The following is a 19231-nucleotide window of genomic DNA, read 5'->3' as shown; positions in this document are numbered from 1 at the left end:
TGCAAGTGCATAGAGCTGCGAAAGGCCCAATACGCCGTTGTTCATCACCAGATTGCGCTGTACAATTTTGCGTATGAATCACTTACATAAAGTTGAGCGCACAGCGTCTTGTTATGTTTCTTTTGCAAGGAAATAGAAACAATGGGCCTTTTTTTTTATTTTGTCGCCGATATTCTTATACGAAAAAATACACCTTGTCGATCGAATTGAAAAGCTAGGTTTAGAAATAAACGTTTCAGTGATTTTATCCTTCGGAGGTATTACATTAGGTAATATTACATCTCACTTTTATCACTATTTCACAAACGCATCCACACCAGCATGATGCCATCTGTTCACCTTAATCTAGCACATCGAACTTCGAGCAGACTACATAACACCTTTAGCTTATCACGCATGTACGGCAATACTAACGCTTTCAACCAGTCGGCGCTTCCACGAGCTATTCGTTTGTGGAATGATTTGCCAGATGATCTTGCGTCACAACAAGACCACACAAAGCTCTATCACACTCTTAAAAAATACTTATGCACCAAAAACTGCTTTATCGCATCTTCGTAATCATCAGTGTTTCTAGGACTGTTGCCCATGTTTTTGCACTATTGCTAGGTTGTAGTTACTGTCATAATAGTTATTTTTGTATTTCACCTTCACATACTGTAACTCACTTTTCTAGTATGTATTTTGCTTACATGTTCATAAGTAGAACTGCATTTTCTATTATATTCATTATTTGCCTATGTATGTGTAGATATTACGTATATGTATTTTTCTAACATATTATCTGTACCGCCCCCCTTACACAATGCCCCTCGAGGGCTCTGTAAGGTACTGTAAATAAATAAATAATAGTAACAGTGAGGTTCGCACGGCTGTCCTTGCGTACGTAATGGAAACAATAAGAATACCTTCTTAGTACATTCTTTTCCTTATTTTCGACTCCGAGCCTATCTGTTTGCCTAACCGTGGGTTCGTGCAGCAGTTTCGTTAATTATTTACGATTTGATTTTATAACATAATTTACATTGGACGTTTTTAGATCCGTATCCCGCTAACTTAAAGATCTTGCCGGCCGGTTCCTGGCCGATCGCCTTTGTGGGCGAGTGCCGGAAACGTGAGAGGAACATTATTGTCATTATTCTTCCAATCGGCGAGCTGCCCACTACGTGTTCAAAAAGCAATACGCTCATTGTACACTTCGTTGATGCCGATGGTTATCTTCCTGCATCGTTCATCGACGTCATGACGACTGCGTATACAGGACTGCGTATAAATAATGCGATATCGGTTTCTGCATCGTGGATTTCGTATAGCGTACAAATTCGCCATGTTAAAATTTGGTAATCTTTCAACACTTTTCGCCGCAACTGCTGGCATAGCATAGTTGCGTGCTGTCGATTCTGAGGAAGACAAAGCTGTGCAGTTAGGTATAGCGCGAGTGTCGAGCCCGTCATTCAAGCAATCGCGGCATATTTTCACATTTAGTCTTATTTCCGGCTCCGATCCGTCAGGCTGACCGTTTTCTCGTGCGTGCAGCATTTTCATTCGGTATTCGTAATTCGATTTCCGGACTTAATTTCCATTGGATGTTTTCATATCCGTAGTCCTCTATAACTTAAAGATTCTGCCTCCCGGTTCTTGGCCGATCCCCCTTTGTGGGGGAGCGCCATCAGTGAGAGAGGAACATCATCATCATCATCATCGTCATCAATCGCGGGCTATTTTAACCGGCTCATGCTACCAAATGTCTGCGAAGGATTTCGAGGTAAACTCGTCGCGCTCTTCGCACAGTATGAACTTGGGGACAAAGTAGCCCTTTACATGCATTCGGACGATGATTATTTTACGGGTGGCGGCCGCACATTCGCTTTTCTGCATGGTTGGCTATAGCGCTCGTCGTGATGCGTTCGGTCGCTGTACATCGAACCACTCTTTCGACTCGTCCGCGCCGGCGTCCTTTCCGTGAGGCTTTATTTTTGATTATCCGTGGTTTTTGAAACAACCGACAGATCTTTCTTTCTGTTGGAGGGGGGCTTCATTCGAAAGCCCTTCATTCGAGACATTTCTTCGAGAACCACCGACGTGTTTGTGGAGACATATACTCTACACGCAATGCTCGCTTGCCTGTGAACGTCGTTCGTCGGGCTGAATTCAAGTCAATTTGCGAGAGCGGTAGCAAGTTGGTCGTATTCAACGTTCCAGATTGCGTAATACCAAACTCTAGCCCACAAGCAAGGTCTAACAAACACTTTACATGTTGATACCCCTGCATCGCTTCGCTAATTGCTGTCCTTCCTCGCTTTATCTTTTCGTGCAGTTTGCGGAGAAGCGGAAGCGCCTTCAACGTCGCTCGGCTCAACAGAGGCCCGGCTTCTCCTCCCCGGCCAGCAACAGCAGCGGTGCGTCGTCCGTCGCCTCGCCACCCGCCGCGGCTGTTGGCGCCGCGTCGGACTGCTTGTCACCGCCGTCGCCCGCGGCTGCCTGTGGAGAGCAACACAGCCACGACAACCTCGCCTCCTGCGGGGTAAGGCCGGGAGAATGAGCGGAATGCATGAAGTGACACTGCAGCTCGTAAATTATAACATGGTGCATCAGTTGAGCGCGATCCCGCTTGGTGAAAGACGGGGTAAACTGACATCCGCGGCCTTTTGTAGCACATAACTACCAGGAAAGTCGTGCGGGTATCGCAATAAGTAAAGCGTCGTAGTTCCAAAATTTCTACAGGCGGCTGGGTGCCAACTTTATCTTCCATGAGTTACAATATTTTTCATTGGTGGTTCCGCCGGACGTTTTGCTCAGCCACGACCCGTGGTCACTCGGGCCCCTATCTATCTATCTATCTATCTATCTATCTATCTAAGATATAACTTAGGCATGTGGAAGATTGAACCACAAAGAGATGAAAACATTTCGACCACGGGGTGTTGCTGGAGCTGACGGTTCGACAAGTGTACTTGTCTTCAAGTCAGCTTGTCGGACCTGTTTTCTTCGCAAAGTTTTCATCTCTAAAATCCTGAGCAGATCCCCCGCCCTCTTCTCCGTGTGGTGAGAGATAATTGCACAAGATTTGAAGGGGAGGGAGGGGTAACTAGCAAGGACGACGATACAGCATGATGGCCAGAACAAGAAGTGGCATCGGTTTATTCAGTCACTGATTATATAGGCGCACGCCGTGAGTATCTGCGCATGTCCGATGCGCAGTCGTGATGCAGTAGCCTTGCCGGATACATCCTTTCCGTTAACAACGAAATTACATACCCACCGAAACAGTGGTAAGTACATGGCATTTCAAAAAATGATATCATACACTTGGTTGAAGTCCTTGTCATAATGAAGACGCTGTGGTGGCTTCACGGTTCGAGTCGACCTTCTCAAAGCTGGCGTCGGTGGTGATAATGACTGACGCACCACAGGTGGCGAAAAATCGCCCGACGTCGGAACTTCGCGACGTCGGCCATTGGCTGGCGAGGTTGAAGTTGCCACTGTCGGATGGCCACCAACGTTGTTCCATAACTTCAAATAACGCCCCCGTTGTAGGCGCGCAACACTGACCCGGTAGGTTGCAACGCTTCTTTGGATCCAAGCTTACGGTACGTTGTAAAACAAGCAAGTTTGCCTGCGAACCGGTGTCCACTTTGAACGCCACTTCTCTGCCATTTACTCGAGCCTTGATTGTTCAGTCTTTGTTGCGACAATTTTCGGAGCCGATTTCGAGAATCTCAAAGTCATTTTCAACGAGATTAGCTACTTCGCTAACAGCGGTAGACTTCTGGCAACAGCTTGCAAAGTGGTTGTACTTGCGGCAAGAATGACATAATTTACCATACGCGGGGAATTGCTTAGGTTTATGTTTGCAGTTGCACTTCCTGCAGCAAATATCTTGATTATCGCGACTCTGGTTTTTTTTTCCGCTGCTGCCGTTTTTTCGTCACCGTTTCGCCACTTGAAACTGCGTCAATGCTGTCTTCTGTCCTATTCCAAACTAGGCTGCTTAGTGCCGCTGCTTCTGCCGCTTTACACATTTCCTCGGCTTTTAGAAGCGTCAGGCCTCTCTCGGCAAGCATTCTTACACGCAGCTTTGGGTCGTTCATACTGTTATGCCAGCGAGTCCTCGTCAAACGACCGTGCCTCTGAAAAAGGCAATCTGGGTCAAGGCCAGCCCGCAGTCCGCCTGGCGCGATCAACTCGACGGCGTGAACACGCGCGGCGCTCCCTGGCCCACGTGCATTGAGTCATCAGCGCACGTGACAGCGAGCCGGCGTCCTCGTGTCTGGTGGTCTGACGCACGGCGCGGCGACCCCATTGGCGGAATCTGCCCTGACGACCAGCGGCGCTTCTGATTGGACATTTTGGTTGGACCCGGTGTAAATAAAAGAAGCCCTGCGGCGCGTCGCGATCGGCAGTCCTATGAGAGAGGAGTCCCCATGCCGGAGAGCCGACATGTGTGTGAGTCAGCGGTCTTAGGCGAAAAGCTGACCTATGTGTTAGAGAGGAGAGTTCGGCTCTTCGAGTCCTGTCGGCCCCAGTGCCGAAATTGTAACGCCTCTGTATATATGCTGTACATAAACCTTGTTTAACTCACCGTCGTCTCGTCCGCTCGTCTTATCAGCTCTGCGCAGAAGCAGTCGCGGGCTGAGAAACATACGCTACCAAACGGCTGGTGACCTTCCCGGCGGAGTTGAAAGCAGTGGCGCCTTCGGGGCCGTGTCGGCGTCGCCGTCTTTCGCAACAGTGGTGGCTTCGGCGGGATCGGTCCGTCGTTCGCAACAATACCAAACACAATTCGGTCTCTAATCAGTGAATCGTGCTGATCCCCAAAGTTGCACTGTGTCGCCTGCTTCTTTAAGTACCGCTCTAACTTCTCAAAAGGTTCTTTCTCCGCCTGGCTTCGTGTACGAAAAACATATCTTTCGTGAATTTCATTGCTCACCTCGGAGAAGTAGGCGTCGAACTTCTGCACGACCGTGTCGTAACATTTCTTCCTTTCTTCGGGGCCGTACTGAAAGTTGTTGAAGATGTCGAGCACTTCGTCTCCCGCGAAGCTCAGCAAGAGCGCCGCTTTCGAGGAGTCACTTCTCGGGGACTTCTCGGCTGTCATTGCTTGCAGAAAAAGCTCGAACCTTTGCTTGAAGCGCTTCCAATTTTCAGGCAAGTTGCCTGATAGGCGCAATGGCTCCGGCGGCTTCATTAGGTCCATGGCGATTCCGCGCCGTTGCTGCCGTGATTCGGTCCGCGGTGGCCACTTCTGACACCATGTAACTAGCAAGGACGACGATACAGCATGATGGCCAGAACAAGAAAGGACATCGGTTTATTCAGTCACTGATTATATAGGCGCACGATAGTGCGCCGTGAGTATCTGCGCATGTCCGATGCGCAGTCGTGATGCAGTAGCCTTGCCGGATACAGGAGGAAGGGGAGAGAGGCTCGCTTGGTCATGGACCGAAATTTGAAATGGTGGCGAAATAACCTGTAAGAAGAATGCACACCTGTACTTGTAACGAAAGTATTGTATAGGCATTTATTTACTGTTTTTACTGAACCGGAGTATATCAGCACGTGAAATTTTATTGATTATAAAAAGGGGGAAAGATGCTATTCAAATGTTGCTACAGTATATAACAACTGAGAAAGCAACCTCGTTGCACCACTCTACAAATACTAAAAGTCGTGCTCATATTCAAATATTCTCAGGCATTGGAATCCTGTGAACCGCTGCTGTAAGATTCTGTAGCAGAGAAAAAAGGTTAAAGGGCACGGCTGATCCCTCTGTCTAAGAATCGGTATAACAGGAAAGTGAAACGTGTCTTCACAGAGGCAGTTGGGCGTTAACTGCGCATTGTTTCTCCGCAAGGGTGAAGTAATGAATGCGACAGCAACAAATTGTGATGTCACGGCAAGCAGCTCGAAACTTTCGGCACGCACCTCAAGCAGAAAGCACGCACCAAATTAATGTTCACTGAACGAGCGCCGACTAGCAACTGTCACAGCTCGGCTTCTTACTTCTTCGTGTGTGAGCAGTGCGCTCCTTTCGTAAACGCGACAGCGAGCGATGTGACCTTCGCACTCTATTTAACTACTATAACTTCAAAGCAAAGTTGCCGTGGAAGCAGAAGACGTACAAAGCGCCAGAATCAGATTGCGCTCCTTTCGTCAACGCGGCAGCGAGCGATGTGACCTTCGCACTTTCTTTAATCACTATAACTTCAAAGCAAACTTGTGGTGGAAGCATGATGGAAGCAGAAGACGTACGCCCGAATGAGATAAGCGCGCGCTCACGAAACCACACGCCATGGAGGCGCGCGTGCATCGCAACGCGTAAGGTAACGACATTTACAGCGCGCCCACCGCTAAAGCCCCGCCCTACGCGCGCCTTTCGCGCCATCTCGCTACTGGTGAGGAAAACGCGCTGAAGTTGCTGAGCTCCGAGGACGGCTAACGGTATATCCCGTGGGAAATATGGGAAGTACAGGCTTCGGGTTGGATTGCGTTAGCAAGCGAACTGTCTACGATTTTTTTTTCACAGTTTCAGTTTTGTTCTTCGCGCAGCGTGGGTAGTGTGGTGCGGTATAAAGCACTGAAACAGCGCCTTTGTTGTTCAAAGAGGCTGAAGCCCACTCGGCCTGATAGTTGCTGCGGCTTCGGAGCTTTACAAGTCGCATTTGACAGTTTAAGAGAAGCGTCGTCCATTCACCGCTGCGAATAGATATAGCGTCTCGTGCCAGTGCAGGATATTACATCGAGTGCACGTTTTTTTCGTTAGCCCGTCTTGCCAAAACTTCTTTAAATCGACTGCATAACGACAGCGGAGCTAAGTAGAAGCACCTTCACCCTCATATGACTCGACTTCACAACAAAACGAGAGGTGCGTTGGTGGAAGACCACTTGGATAGACGCACCTGGCATTGCAGCAGATGAAACGTTGTTTCCCACTAAATACTGTACTGTTCTTTCCGTATATAGATAGTGCGTACTATCGAGAGAAAAACGAGTATTTTTTTAAATGTTGCAAAAATAATTCATTCCATCTTGATGGTAAAACTGGAATGCGGTGACAGAGCAATGCATACACTGGTAGTTATATTTGTCCAGGTTTCACTTCTACCGCATTGTGTGGTTATCGTTGTGCAATAAAATTTACGTACAAAAAAATGAAGCACGTTTAATTTAAATATAACTTCATATCGCTTTGTTCTACACTCGGCAAACAAGCGTCACGAATCTCAGGAACGCGATACATCCGAAGGAGATCCGAAACCTGTACTTCATGCATGATTATCTAGGGTTTACAAGCGCCGCTAAAGGAGCCCGCGTATACACTAGCGCCAGATTACCCTCTAGGTATTATTGTATGAAACTCTATGGTATATGGTGTTTATAAATAGCTCGCCTTTAGCAAGCTGGACAACATACGCTCTGAAGATTTGTGGTTTCGCGCCGCGCGCTGACGAGCGAGAGGTCGTAAGTTTGACGCTCGGTAACTGAACTTTTATACCAGTGTCACACGGGTATTTGGGAAGGTCATTGAACTGACGGCCTATTGATTCACTTATCAGTCACGAGCTGCCACGTGGGCGTTTTCGAAGGCCATTGAGTCTATCGAGTCTACGGAGCACCCCACAACTCCACCGAAACTTCGATGGCCATTGAGTGACGTAAGCGGAAACGGCGCGAACGTGTCTCACTTTGACAATGACGACACTGTTTCCCTCGCATTGGGGGAGAACCACAAGTGAGCGTCGATAAGCGGCCTCGAAGCGAAGTGCTTAAATTGACGGCTCATAACGGCGAGGGAAACCGTGTCGTTTCCGGCTGGTTCAGACTACGGGGTTCTTACCGATGTTATGATTTTTCTCTCAAGCGATGGTAGCGGTGGCGAAGAGCGGCGAGCCGTCGAGCGGACTTCGCTGAAGCCTTAGCCCGAAGGTGAAACAGGGAGGCAATCCGTTTGGAAAACAGCAACAAAAGGAGCGTTTACTGTAGCAGGTTGTCGTTTTTACAGAGCCGGCCAGCACGACAACGTCGGCTGGGGCAAAAATCTCCTAACATGGGGCCGGCTCGGCCTTAAATAGCGTCTTTGGTCCATTCTCTCAGACCAGTTCTCGGGCTCGGAGGGGGAGACGTAGCCATACCCGGAACTGCAAAGTGGTTCGGCGGAGGAAACGACGTTATCCCAGGACTGCACGGTTCTCCTGCACAGAAGGCGGCGCTGGGAGGGGGGGGGGAGAGACAGTTCGTCGAAACAGGGCTCGATCTTGTGAGACGTGCTCCCGAACGAGGAACATGTCTGTGGCACAACACCGAGTAGCCAAAGGGGCAGGCGTGCGACTTGAGCCCGGGACTCAAGCTGCATCACCACAACGGATGGATGGATGATGGATGAAAAACTTTTATTGGGGTCCTGAAGGATTCCACCCCCGTTTTATAGGGGTAGGATCGCGGGCCGCTCCCACGTTGGGATGGGGAGGCCCAGCCTCACCGCCGCATCGTGGGCTTTCTGGACAGCCTTGAGTTGTTCTATGAAAACCGGACTCGTGAGCATTAAATGAAAGGAGTTCTCAGAAAATTCTTCATTTTTTCTTTGTAAAGAGGGGCACCTCCAGAGCATGTGGTTAAAATCACTGCGATTATAGCAGTCCGGAAAAAGTTCTGAAATATCGGAGTAATGGCTATAGGTGACGAGGCTAGGGTATGTTCCCGTCTGAAGCATGCGAAGAGAGATTGCCTGTGGCCTAGACAACTTTTCGTGTGGCAATGGAAAGGACCTACGGCCTAATTGATAATGCTTCGTAATCTCGTTGAAGGTAGTCAAAATGTCCCTAAATTGAAGGCTGGTGGCTGACTCCTCTGTCTGAGAAGCACAAGTCCCGGCGTGGTAAGTGAAGCCTCGCGCCTTGGAGTGGGCTAGCTCGTTGACATTGGGAAGGCCTCCGACCCTCAAGCCAAGGTGAGCAGGGAACCAAATAATTGTGTGGTGGGTGAGTTCCTTGTGAGCGAGAATTCTCAAAACTTCCTTGCACACGGAATCAGAAGCGAAGGCCCTAGCAGCGGATTTAGAGTCCGTATAAATATCAGCCCTTTGTGGATCAAGGAGTGCTAGTGCAATGGCCATCTGTTCCGCTTTGTAAGAAGGAGGGGTTCGAACCGACGTCGAGGATAAAATCTGACCCTTAGTATCTACGCATACTACCGCAAAGCGAGCGGAAACGCCAACGGATGCGAAAAAAAAAAAAGAACTCGCAGAACCGCTAATGAGCTTCACAGTCCGCGCTATATATACCGAAGGAAACGCGGGCACAAGGAGGAACGAAGTGGATAACTTGCCCATATGTTTGCGCGCCTTGCAATTTAAACATAACTTGAACCTCAAGGACGAGCTCAGTTATTATGGATTCCCTCATTCCGGCTACAAGCCACGCGCGTAGAAGTCGACTCGAGACACGCGGCCGTGACACGGGTTTGCCTCTTTTCAAGAACGCTTTTAAAGCCAGCACCGCATGCAGTTCTATTGCTGTAGGAACGTATACTTCGCTCCTATAGGGGTGGGCTCTCAGCCGCAACACATTCCTGAGTGGTGTGAGTTGAACGTTCTTCTTCATTTTTTTTCTGGTCGACGTTGCTGTTTCGTGTGTTTTGTAACTCCGGTTTGAGCGGCGTCTTTGAGGAGCACAGAAAGAGGGACGACATCGTGCTGAAAAGGGATCGGATTCGCGAGAAAAAGAAAATACTTGTACTATTAATAGAGCTGCAGTGATGACCCAAGTGGCGCATCGGAAAGGTTACTTGCTTGGTAGAACTATACAATAAAATTCACTTTCAAGCTGGCCGTTTGATGTGCATGCACGCAGACATAAGCATGGCGCGTTTCGCTTTTGTGAACGTGAGAACGCGTGTTGAACGACGAACGCTTCGTCTGATTCACTTTGAACGCCGTCCTCAATTGCACCGGTACCTATACAGACAATGCGCTTTTGGAAAAGTGCACCTGCAAACGGCGCTCGACACGTGGGTTGAGCTCGATACAGGCAGTCTCCATGCTCATACACCATCGATGGTTTTCTCCGAATAACAGCCAGCAAAACCAAGGACCATGCCTTTGCGGTGTACAGCTGGTTCCGAATTAAACCGAGAGATTCAGAACCATGTCGGGGCTCATGTTATGTATAGAAAAAAACAAAAAGGTCACAGTTTCGCCGCAAGCGCTATGCAACGCTGAAAATCGAAATATTGTAAGGATTATGGCTATCAACTATAGCTCTATAGGTCTCGCATCAGGAATAATTCTAAAACACGCTGGCTTGGAGGAGTACTGACACGAATTGGAAACCTTTTGGTGATTGTTGCTTCATATAAAAGTACCCGTGTTGAGGCACCTAAAACGAGTATTGGGATGGTCGAGAATGCGTCGGTTATATATTTATTACCGCTACCTTCTAAAACACTTTCAATTTCGACATCGAGGGACTTAGTGACGTGTCGTGGCAGTGTGACGGTACGAAAAAGACATCAGCTGGCGACGTACGAATGGCAATTCTGTCATCTGCTCGTGTTGCCCGTAAACGGTGATGGGTCAGTTGTCGTCCAGTGTGTACGACGGGGATTTCTGCGATTTCGCCTGCGTGCAGGACGCAGAGCTCGCAAACTCGAGAACAGTCTTGACTCGTCTGGATAACGTCCATTGAAAAAGAGTTGATGTGCATATACGCTGCATCTACGAAAACGTCAAGATTGAAATGAAACATTTTATGCGTAGCGAAAAAGTGTCCCTTTCGCGATGTCTTCGAATCGTGTCTGCACTAACTTTGAGAAAACGTGGCTGCTCCACGAAGTGAAGTGGTGCCCTCTGTCGCTTCAACGCTAAGCGCCGTGAGTGTGACACGTACAGGAGTATTTGCAGGGAACTGATGTCGTTTTATATCACACGTAAGGAGTATTTGCAGGGAACTGATGTCGTTTTATATCACACGTAAGGAGTATTTGCAGGGAACTGATGTCGTTTTATATCACACGTACAGGAGTATTTGCAGGGAACTGATGTCGTTTTATATCACACGTAAGGAGTATTTGCAGGGAACTGATGTCGTTTTATATCACACGTAAGGAGTATTTGCAGGGAACTGATCTCGTTTTATATCACACGTAAGGAGTATTTGCAGGGAACTGATGTCGTTTTATATCACACGTAAGGAGTATTTGCAGGGCACTGATCTCGTTTTATATCATGGTCGACGTTCGCTGACCGAGCGACGCAGCGCCCCCCTCCTGTTGCACCCCTTCACGTTCCTTCCGGCTGCGCCGTGTTTCATCTCTGAACGGCGGCCGCAGGCAGTCATCGTAAGCAGCTTTTAGCTCGCGCTAAGAACGTGCGACGTGCTGGAAGGTGTCGTTGATTCGGAACTTGTGCGGGACATGACGGCGATGGCAAAAAAAAAGGCGTCTCGTGTGTTTATGTAATCGCTATCGCTATAAAATGGCGATGGTGATGCACCATTATCCCTTTGCTGTCTTCACGGCAGGAAGGGGGTCCGGCAGGTGGCTCGTTGGCCGCCTATATGCTATATCTCCGTCTCCGATGGACGCCCTGCTCCTCTCTTCCTAATTATATACACCCTCGAGGCGTAGTTTAAAAGACTCTGGAACGTCTTCGCGGCTTTCGAGGTTGTTTACGTGCCAGTGACAGGACCTCTTGTGGATTCCGCAAGCCCGCGCGGGCTCCCGTGTTATTATCGTCAGTGCCAAGAAGCCTAATGCTGCCGCAGCTGCTGAAGAAAGGCCAGAAGTCGATGACATCCGCTGGCGCGAATCTTGCGTCTTCGTCCCAGTCGTCGTTCCTCTGTTTCTCCCTCTCTTTTTTCGGGGATGCAGTGCTTTCTGAACGCGAGTGCAACGACCGGGCGCATCTTGGCTCGAAATTATCGCGCCCGTACGCACACACAGTCGCCTTCGGCGAAGTCGACGACGGAAGGCGAACAGCTGGCCCCGGGGCCCTCGTCGCATCGGCGACCGTAGGTGCAAAGAAGCAGCAAGAGGGAGCGGAGGGTGGCGAGAATTGGGCGACGCGGTGTTGGGTAACCTCGCCTCCCTTCCCGAGCTCGAGTCTCGCCCGAGCGCGCCCTAGCTCCGCCGACGGAAATAGCGCCCCGAGCCCGACTGTCCGAGAATATAACGGTGTCCTTAGGAAACACCGGGTCTCTCTCTACTCCAGGGCTGCTCCCTGCGCGAGAATGAGGAGGGGAAGGATGACGGCGTTGGGGTCCCGTGCTCGGTGACGCCGTAGGACGACGAGGCTTGGATGAGGGATGGGGGAGGGGGGGGGGGGGGGGGGGTCTGAACAAACGCAAGTGTACGTCGACACACTGCCAGAAGCGAGTCTATCGCCTGTGTAGAGAGAAGTAGGGGACCGCTCGGATATTCGGCGCCCAGTCAGCCAGCCAACAGCCAACTTGCGCAGCCTAGTCCATTTGGCTCGTATTTACCGTTTACAGAGTACACAATAGCACTGAGGGTCACACCTGTACGCGGTCGCCTTCCTGTGGCCTTGTTGATCGGGCGGCGGCTGATGATCGGCGACCGTCTTCGTTGTGTGGTTTCTTGCTCCGCCGACGCTCTGTCTCGGTGAAAAGTTTTACGCGCCCGAAATGTGAGAAAGTGCACGGATGGCGGCGAGCCTGCTGGCTGGCTGACGTGCTCCCTGCTGTCACCACTAACCTTTTTTTTATGTGTATATATTACCTTCGCTCGTTTTACGGGCACGACAGCGACGACAGCCTAAAGAAGACGGGACGACGAAAAACGACGACTACGTGATTCCACCCCACTCCGCCGCTTGGTATAGTTTCTCTTCGTTGGCTCTGCCACCGAGTCCCACGTCTATAGGGCGTTTGCGTGCACGTGCGCTCGTTCGTTCTTGTGACAATGTTGTGTCGAGACTGCGCGTCTTCTCCTACGGCGTCCTCGTTTTTACGTGCTTATTTGGTCCGTCTTCGAAGCGAAACGAAAGAGAAACGGCACGTAGCTGAGCATCCACTCATCTCCACCTGATTGCGCGAAGTGGCGGCCCCGTATAAGTCTGTATGGATGTGTGTGCGTGCGCACGACGACGGTCTGCCTTCTGTATATGCGCCGTCGTGTTTTCGTCGGAAGAAATTCTCCGATGACGACGGCGAGGGAGCAGCAAGATGAACTGCGCAGTTGATTGACGGATGCCCCGGTACGTACCATACCTCTTGGGATGGGGAGGACGTTTTTGAAGCTGTGTTTATGCAATTTCTACTGTAATCACATCGGTAGATGGAATGGAATGAAAAAAACAAGTTTATTTCAGTCCTGCAGGACGTGCTTTGCGCGACCTAATTGTGAGAAAGCGCACGGATGACGGCGAGCCTGCTGGCTGGCTGACGCGCTCCCTGCTGTCTCCACTAACTTTCTTTATGTGTACTTATATGCGTTTATTTAATATATAAGTTTAAGGCGAATCTAGGAATGTGTCAAGCTGAATAAAAATATTAGGGGGAAGATGGGGTCGAGTTATAGTGCATCTTGTCCCGCCCCCTTTCCTCTGTAGTTTCGCCACTGAGCAAAGCACACGGTGAAGCTGCAGCTTCACTGTACATCCGCAGTAGGGTTTAACGATGATCTATTTCTATGCTTCTTAAATTTCTTATTTGGTGACCAACTTACACTATCTTTACTCGCATTTTGCATCGTTTTATTTGTAAATGCTTTCTTCACTCGACGTGTGCGACCGGCGCCAGCGGGCATGTAACAAGTGAAGTTTGCCCTATAAGCGTGACAGTGGGTCGGCTTAACGATAGAATGGTGGGCTCATATGACCCGTTCTTAGGCGCTGCCCACCCGTAGGCCACATGTATGTGGGAACTTCACTATGCTATAGTGACCTTGGAACCTTTGCGATCATCTCATCATTTGTCAACTTTGTACATATTTCATTTGGCTTATCACACGCTATTCGGTTGTTATTGTTGGTGTTCTTTTTTTATGAGATTTCTGTGATCGCCTTAGCACGTTTTCCCCCAGCAGTGTTCATTTCCGCCTCATTTCTTGACCAAATTTACTTACATTGCAAAATGATGCGGGATTAATTGGCAGCGTCTGCAGCATTTCGCTCTTCCTACTCGTTAATGATATCCATGCACACTCGGTATCTTGTTCCTAGACGCGTTGTTTCTGAACTCTGTGAGCTCTAGCAACGATAGCTTTCGCAATTTGAGAGCGATCCATGCGGTTGCAAATGAACGCGGCAAAAGTTCAGATGCAGTTTACCGGCCATGTCGTGTGCCTCACTCGAAAAAAAAAATCGAAGCGAAAAAATGTGCAGACATTTGAAGCATTTGCTGTTGTGCAAACACGAGAAATGGGTATTTTGACACAAATTTCGGGCTTAAATGTGTAATACTTTGTAACAGCTAGCGTATCTTCTTCGGTAATACATTGATACTTTGAACATCCACACGTAACGTTTCTGTGGGGGCTGTATTTTCCGAGCGTCATGCTACTTACGTGCTTTGGAGCTCGTTTTCAGGCGAGAGATGCTCTGGAAGCTTGAATGCACAGGAAACAGTACTTTTTCGCGAGTTTAAAATGAACGCTGACGCGCCCATTTTATGAAGAGGATTGTGTTTAAGATCCAGCTACCTTGCATGCTTCTTTTCGGTGGGATTTTTTTTTAACATGAAAGTGTTTATGGCGGGGTACACCACAGCTCTGCCGACGTACTTCCGTCACGGAAGTGACGTTGAAAATTATATACTAAGGAATTGCACAGAAGTAAACCATAAAGTAAACATTTGTCGCGCGGAATGGAACCAGCAACCTCTCGATTCCCAGCGCGCGGCGCTAGCCACAACTCCACGTTGCGCTCGTTGTAGCGAATGGTAACGGCAAGCCACTTATATACTCCATACACTGTTTGTCAGTCCTTGGAGCTTCGGAACTCTTATCGCATTTTAGTGGCTAGATGGCGTGACGTACTCGCGTTAGGTAAAACTTTAGCTTTGGGCGCGCTCTAAAGGTCGCCGCCTGTGCGGGGCGCGCTGTTATCAGACTTGTAATTCGGGAGAGGACGAAAGTCACTTTACACGCTGCCGCGGCCGCGTTTACGGAAGGAGCGCGCTGCTGACACACGACGCTGGAAGAATTGCGACAGTCCGCGCTTGCCATGTGTACACTTGGGCGCCCGTTTCGTGCTCATTTTTCTGTTTCAACAGCGTGCTTTGTCGAGCTGTGACAGTTGTTAGTCCACGCTCGTCCTGTGTCTGTTTATTTCGTGTGTCCTTTCTGCTGTGAGTGTGCGCTGCAAGTTTCGAGCTGCCTGCCCTTCTTACTGTTACTGAGTAATCGGTTTCTAAAACAATGAAAAAATCAACGCTCAACTGCATCTGTAAAGACAAGTTTCACCTTCGTGTTATAACGATTGCTATATAGGGGGATCAGCCGCGTTTTTTTTTTCTTCTTTCTCGCGGTTCTACTCGATTATCAAGATGACCTTGAATGTAAACATTCGACAGAAGTCTGTCTAGTTGGGTATGAAGCTGGGAGAGGATTTAGACTCCAACCAAAAGTTTTGAAGAAACCCGACGTTTTGAAACCGACTTGGTTCCTTCCTCAGGGATGACTGCGGAGGCTACGTAGCAGCGGCGTCTTCAAAACACTCGCGGGGTGGATAATGACCCCCCCCCCCTCTCCTATCTCTCGTTTTGCTATGGAGCGCAGTCCGTGTGTATACACTGGGGGAAGGGTTCCGAGAGAGCGGTTGATGTTATGGGCTGGCCTATGTATGTGGCACGACTCGAGTGCTTTGAAGACGCCGCTAATACGTAGTCTCCGCAGTCACCCATGAGGAAGGAACCAAGTCGGTTTCGAAACGTCGGGTTTCTTCAAAACTTTAGGTTGGAGTCTAAATCTTAATCTCCCAGTCTCAAGATGCATGACCTTGTGTCGCTGGTGTGAGAGCCTGAGGCTTTGCTGTGTTTTACAAAGTCGTTCGACAGTGCACGATGAACGCCCATGAATGCGTGCACGGGGACACGGGGAATTGGGGGAGAGGGGGTCGAAGCGAGCCCTATACATTGACATCGTAGGAAGGGGGCGTCCTGATGGGGAAGCCTGCGCACGCTTATGCATGCGTGAACATCTAAGACACATAGTTCATTCGGCTCGTCATTCCACAGTTGACATTCTACATTAGGACGGGGGTTACAGTGTGTGTGGGTGTATGTGTACGATAATGAGCACGAATAGTTATAGTGGGCCTAGGTGGCCGGTAAGCGTGAGAGTAAGTGAAGGTCAGTGGAGTTAACTGGTATATGTGAATGCGAGGGCGTATCGGTGGGTATCCACTTATTCTGCCGAACTGTATGCCTCAAGGACCACGCTTGAATTATATACGCTCCTGGCTATGCGTGCTGGAGTTACAGTAGTCAATTTTCGAAAATAACGGTGGCTCAGCTTTTTCGCAACGGCCGACAGGTGTTTGCAAACTTAATTTTGGTGCGGCCGTGGTTTAAGGTGACTATGCAGATGATTTTGTGGCATAGAGGGTCCTCACTTCTACACTTGTTGCCTGTTTTATTTATTTTTCTTCTCAGGTGTCCTTTTGTCTGTTGAAGTAATCGTGTGGTGGTAACTGTTTGTTTTTTCTCGAGAATCATTTTTTTTTATTTTGCATGTCGATATACAAATGCACGAACTTACAGAAAGAGTTTTTAATGACCACCCCCCCCCCCTCCCCGAAAGAAGTTTCTGACTGCGCCCTTTAATTACCATTTCATCCTTGACAGGCAGCTTCTTGGAGCTAGAGAACAGGCGATGCCTCCCGTCGTTTTTCGGTCAACATCGGACAGAGTCAATTTGTCAGGCGCTTCGCCGTATCTCAGCGATACGTTGAAGTGGCAACCACCGCGACGTACGGGTTGGCGGGGTTCGTAAAACGGCGCGTTACCTTCCGACTCCAAATACATGGTGTCTCTTCTTCCTGCAGAGAAGCGCACGCAGTAAAGACGTGACGGGTTGGTTCGCTTCGATATTAATGGGGCCCCGTTCTCGGAGACCCGGCGAGAAGGGAACGCTGGCGTCAGGTGGCGTGCACGTGGCCGACGTGGGCTCGCTCTGTTCTTTCCTCCATCTCTCCCTTCTGTTTAGCGGGGCTGCGCACTCGAGTCGAAATCGGGGTGGGGGGGGGGGGGGGGGAGTCGTAAAGTGCGGCGACGCTGACTCAAGCGGGCCGTGGCTTACGGACATACGTCCGTCACTGTGAGATATGTATCCGCCGCTACGCTTGCACTGCAGCTGGGGACCGAGGACGCGAACATTCTAGTGGTTTACGTATACATGTGTGCCTTTGTTTGGATTGCGCCATTGCCAGGTGGTTTCGATACTGACGCTGAATGGTGCCAGTGTGCGTAGCAGGTATCTTTCACCCGGCTGGACGCCATTTGGATTGCCTCAAGGAGGGTTTTTTTCTTCTTTCATTTATTTATTTAAAGGGATCCTGAAACGGTTTAGACGATTTTTTTACAAACGCATTGGGCCGGTAGATGAAGTCCCAAGGTTTACTTAGAGACTGATTTGAGCTCCCTGCGTAAACTGTGTAATTCATTAGAATGCTTTAAAGCTGCGAATCGCTCCAGATCGCTGCGACACGGCGTTTTCAACCGCCCATACACCAAGCGACACGCTCTGTCCCACTGACGTCATTGTTTCCAGCCGATCTGATTGGTTGTTGAACGCGCAGTGCAGACTGCCGGTATCGGATCGGTGGCGGGATTTACGCGTCTGTGGTTTCACGCCACATCGTGACGCAAGCACCGTGAAGGCGGAGCTTAGCCCCGAGCGCTCGCAGGAAGAGTTGAGGACAGTTGAGGGTGAAATACGGAGGAGGAGGGCACTATTTCAGCAATTGCAGCTCCGTTAATAATGAGTGTTTCGATTGAACTCTGATGCCAATGATTTGCTCCAGTAGTGGTCTAATTATTAACGGAATGTGAAAAAAAAACCTTTTCGGGGACCCTTTAATGCTGGAGTAAAAGCACTCGCATCGTCTCACTGGCACAGGCGTGCGTAGAGTTTTCCATTAGGGGGGGGGGGGGGGAGGGGGGGACGAAGGTTTGTCGCAGCGCCCCCCTTAAAGTCGATGTATCGGCAGGGTGGTTCCCCTCCCCCTCCTCATAGTTGACCGACGTGGGTGGTTCACCACCACCGTGTGCAAGCCTTTGCTTACCGGCTAAAATGAAGCCAACGTTTGCCTACATTTTATCTCGCAAACATTCTCGTTCCGAGTGTCCTGTTAGAAATAAATGCTATAGGTTAATGCTGAATCAAAATGTCGTTATTCCGGGCGTTCGTAACACAGCGAGACGAGTACTGTTTCTCTAATAAAACGTGTCTAGTCTTGTATGTTTGTCGAGGAAACCTACGGTAACACAAAGACACGTTGAGCAGCACCCGTTAGAAAACTTTTTTTGTATGGCTTGGGTAGCGTTGGCGTTCGCGACTCCAACTAAACGCTCGCCACCTAGCGGCTGCGCCTGGCAACGGCGCTAACAGGGTCAACCTCATAGAGCAGCCTTGACAGGAGGCATGTTATAACGTCGCACGCCTTGTGAGCGGCCGCATAGTTCCTTTCTTTTAGCCATGCCGCACGCGCGAGCCCGAAAAGGAGAAAGTGGTGTCCAGAGACCATTGCAGTGTGTCGCAACATGTGGCATCGTGGTGGAAAGATGGAACGTATATTTTATCGCTTTCTGACGGATGCAGACGACGTGCGACGAAGAACGGCGCAAATCAGGAACTTACGCCTTGGGTAGAAGGGTACGCACACTACGGTGCTTTGTTCTAATCAATTCGTTCACAACGACTTAATCCCCTCGGTGAGTACACCATTATTTAGCTTTTGTGCGTTCTTATCGGTCTTCTTACGCGGAGTATAGTTTCGTTTATATAAGCAAGCGCTTTAGGAAATTCGTTTCGGTACTTGTGTGACCGTAGTTTTTGCACATGCTTGTTTTCTGTGCAAGTAATTATGCTACCCATTCTCAAATTAGGCTGCTGTAATCTTCCGACCGAAAACTTAATTTAGCATATGTGTATATATATGCACACAAACACGCGTGCGAAGGTCGCTCGTGCGTAAGGCGTGCGTGTATGTATGTGTGTACGTATTTCATGTTCGAGCATTTGTAGTGGGCGTGCATATATATGCGTTTAATATCAA

General features: G+C 49.3%; 1 protein-coding gene across 11 annotated transcripts in view; it reads left to right on the top strand.

Moving 5' to 3' along the window:
* The window catches only part of LOC119178495 (uncharacterized), a 331606-nt gene that overhangs the window by 140510 nt on the left and 171865 nt on the right, over nucleotides 1-19231 (top strand). For 9 of the 11 annotated variants that reach the window (XM_075888522.1, XM_075888511.1, XM_075888515.1 and 6 more), the window contains exon 2: nucleotides 2318-2524. The exons of 1 other annotated variant lie outside the window; for it this stretch is intronic. In XM_075888522.1, the coding sequence (XP_075744637.1) occupies nucleotides 2318-2524 (207 nt within the window). Of the gene's footprint in view, nucleotides 1-2317; nucleotides 2525-12363; nucleotides 13211-19231 lie in introns of those variants that run through there. One more of the 11 variants, XM_075888526.1, reaches the window with a different exon arrangement.

Source organism: Rhipicephalus microplus, chromosome 1 (genome assembly GCF_043290135.1).
Source record: "Rhipicephalus microplus isolate Deutch F79 chromosome 1, USDA_Rmic, whole genome shotgun sequence".
NCBI lineage: Eukaryota > Metazoa > Arthropoda > Arachnida > Ixodida > Ixodidae > Rhipicephalus > Rhipicephalus microplus.
Note: the sequence above shows the minus strand (reverse complement) of the source record. Positions and strands in the feature narration are given on the sequence as shown.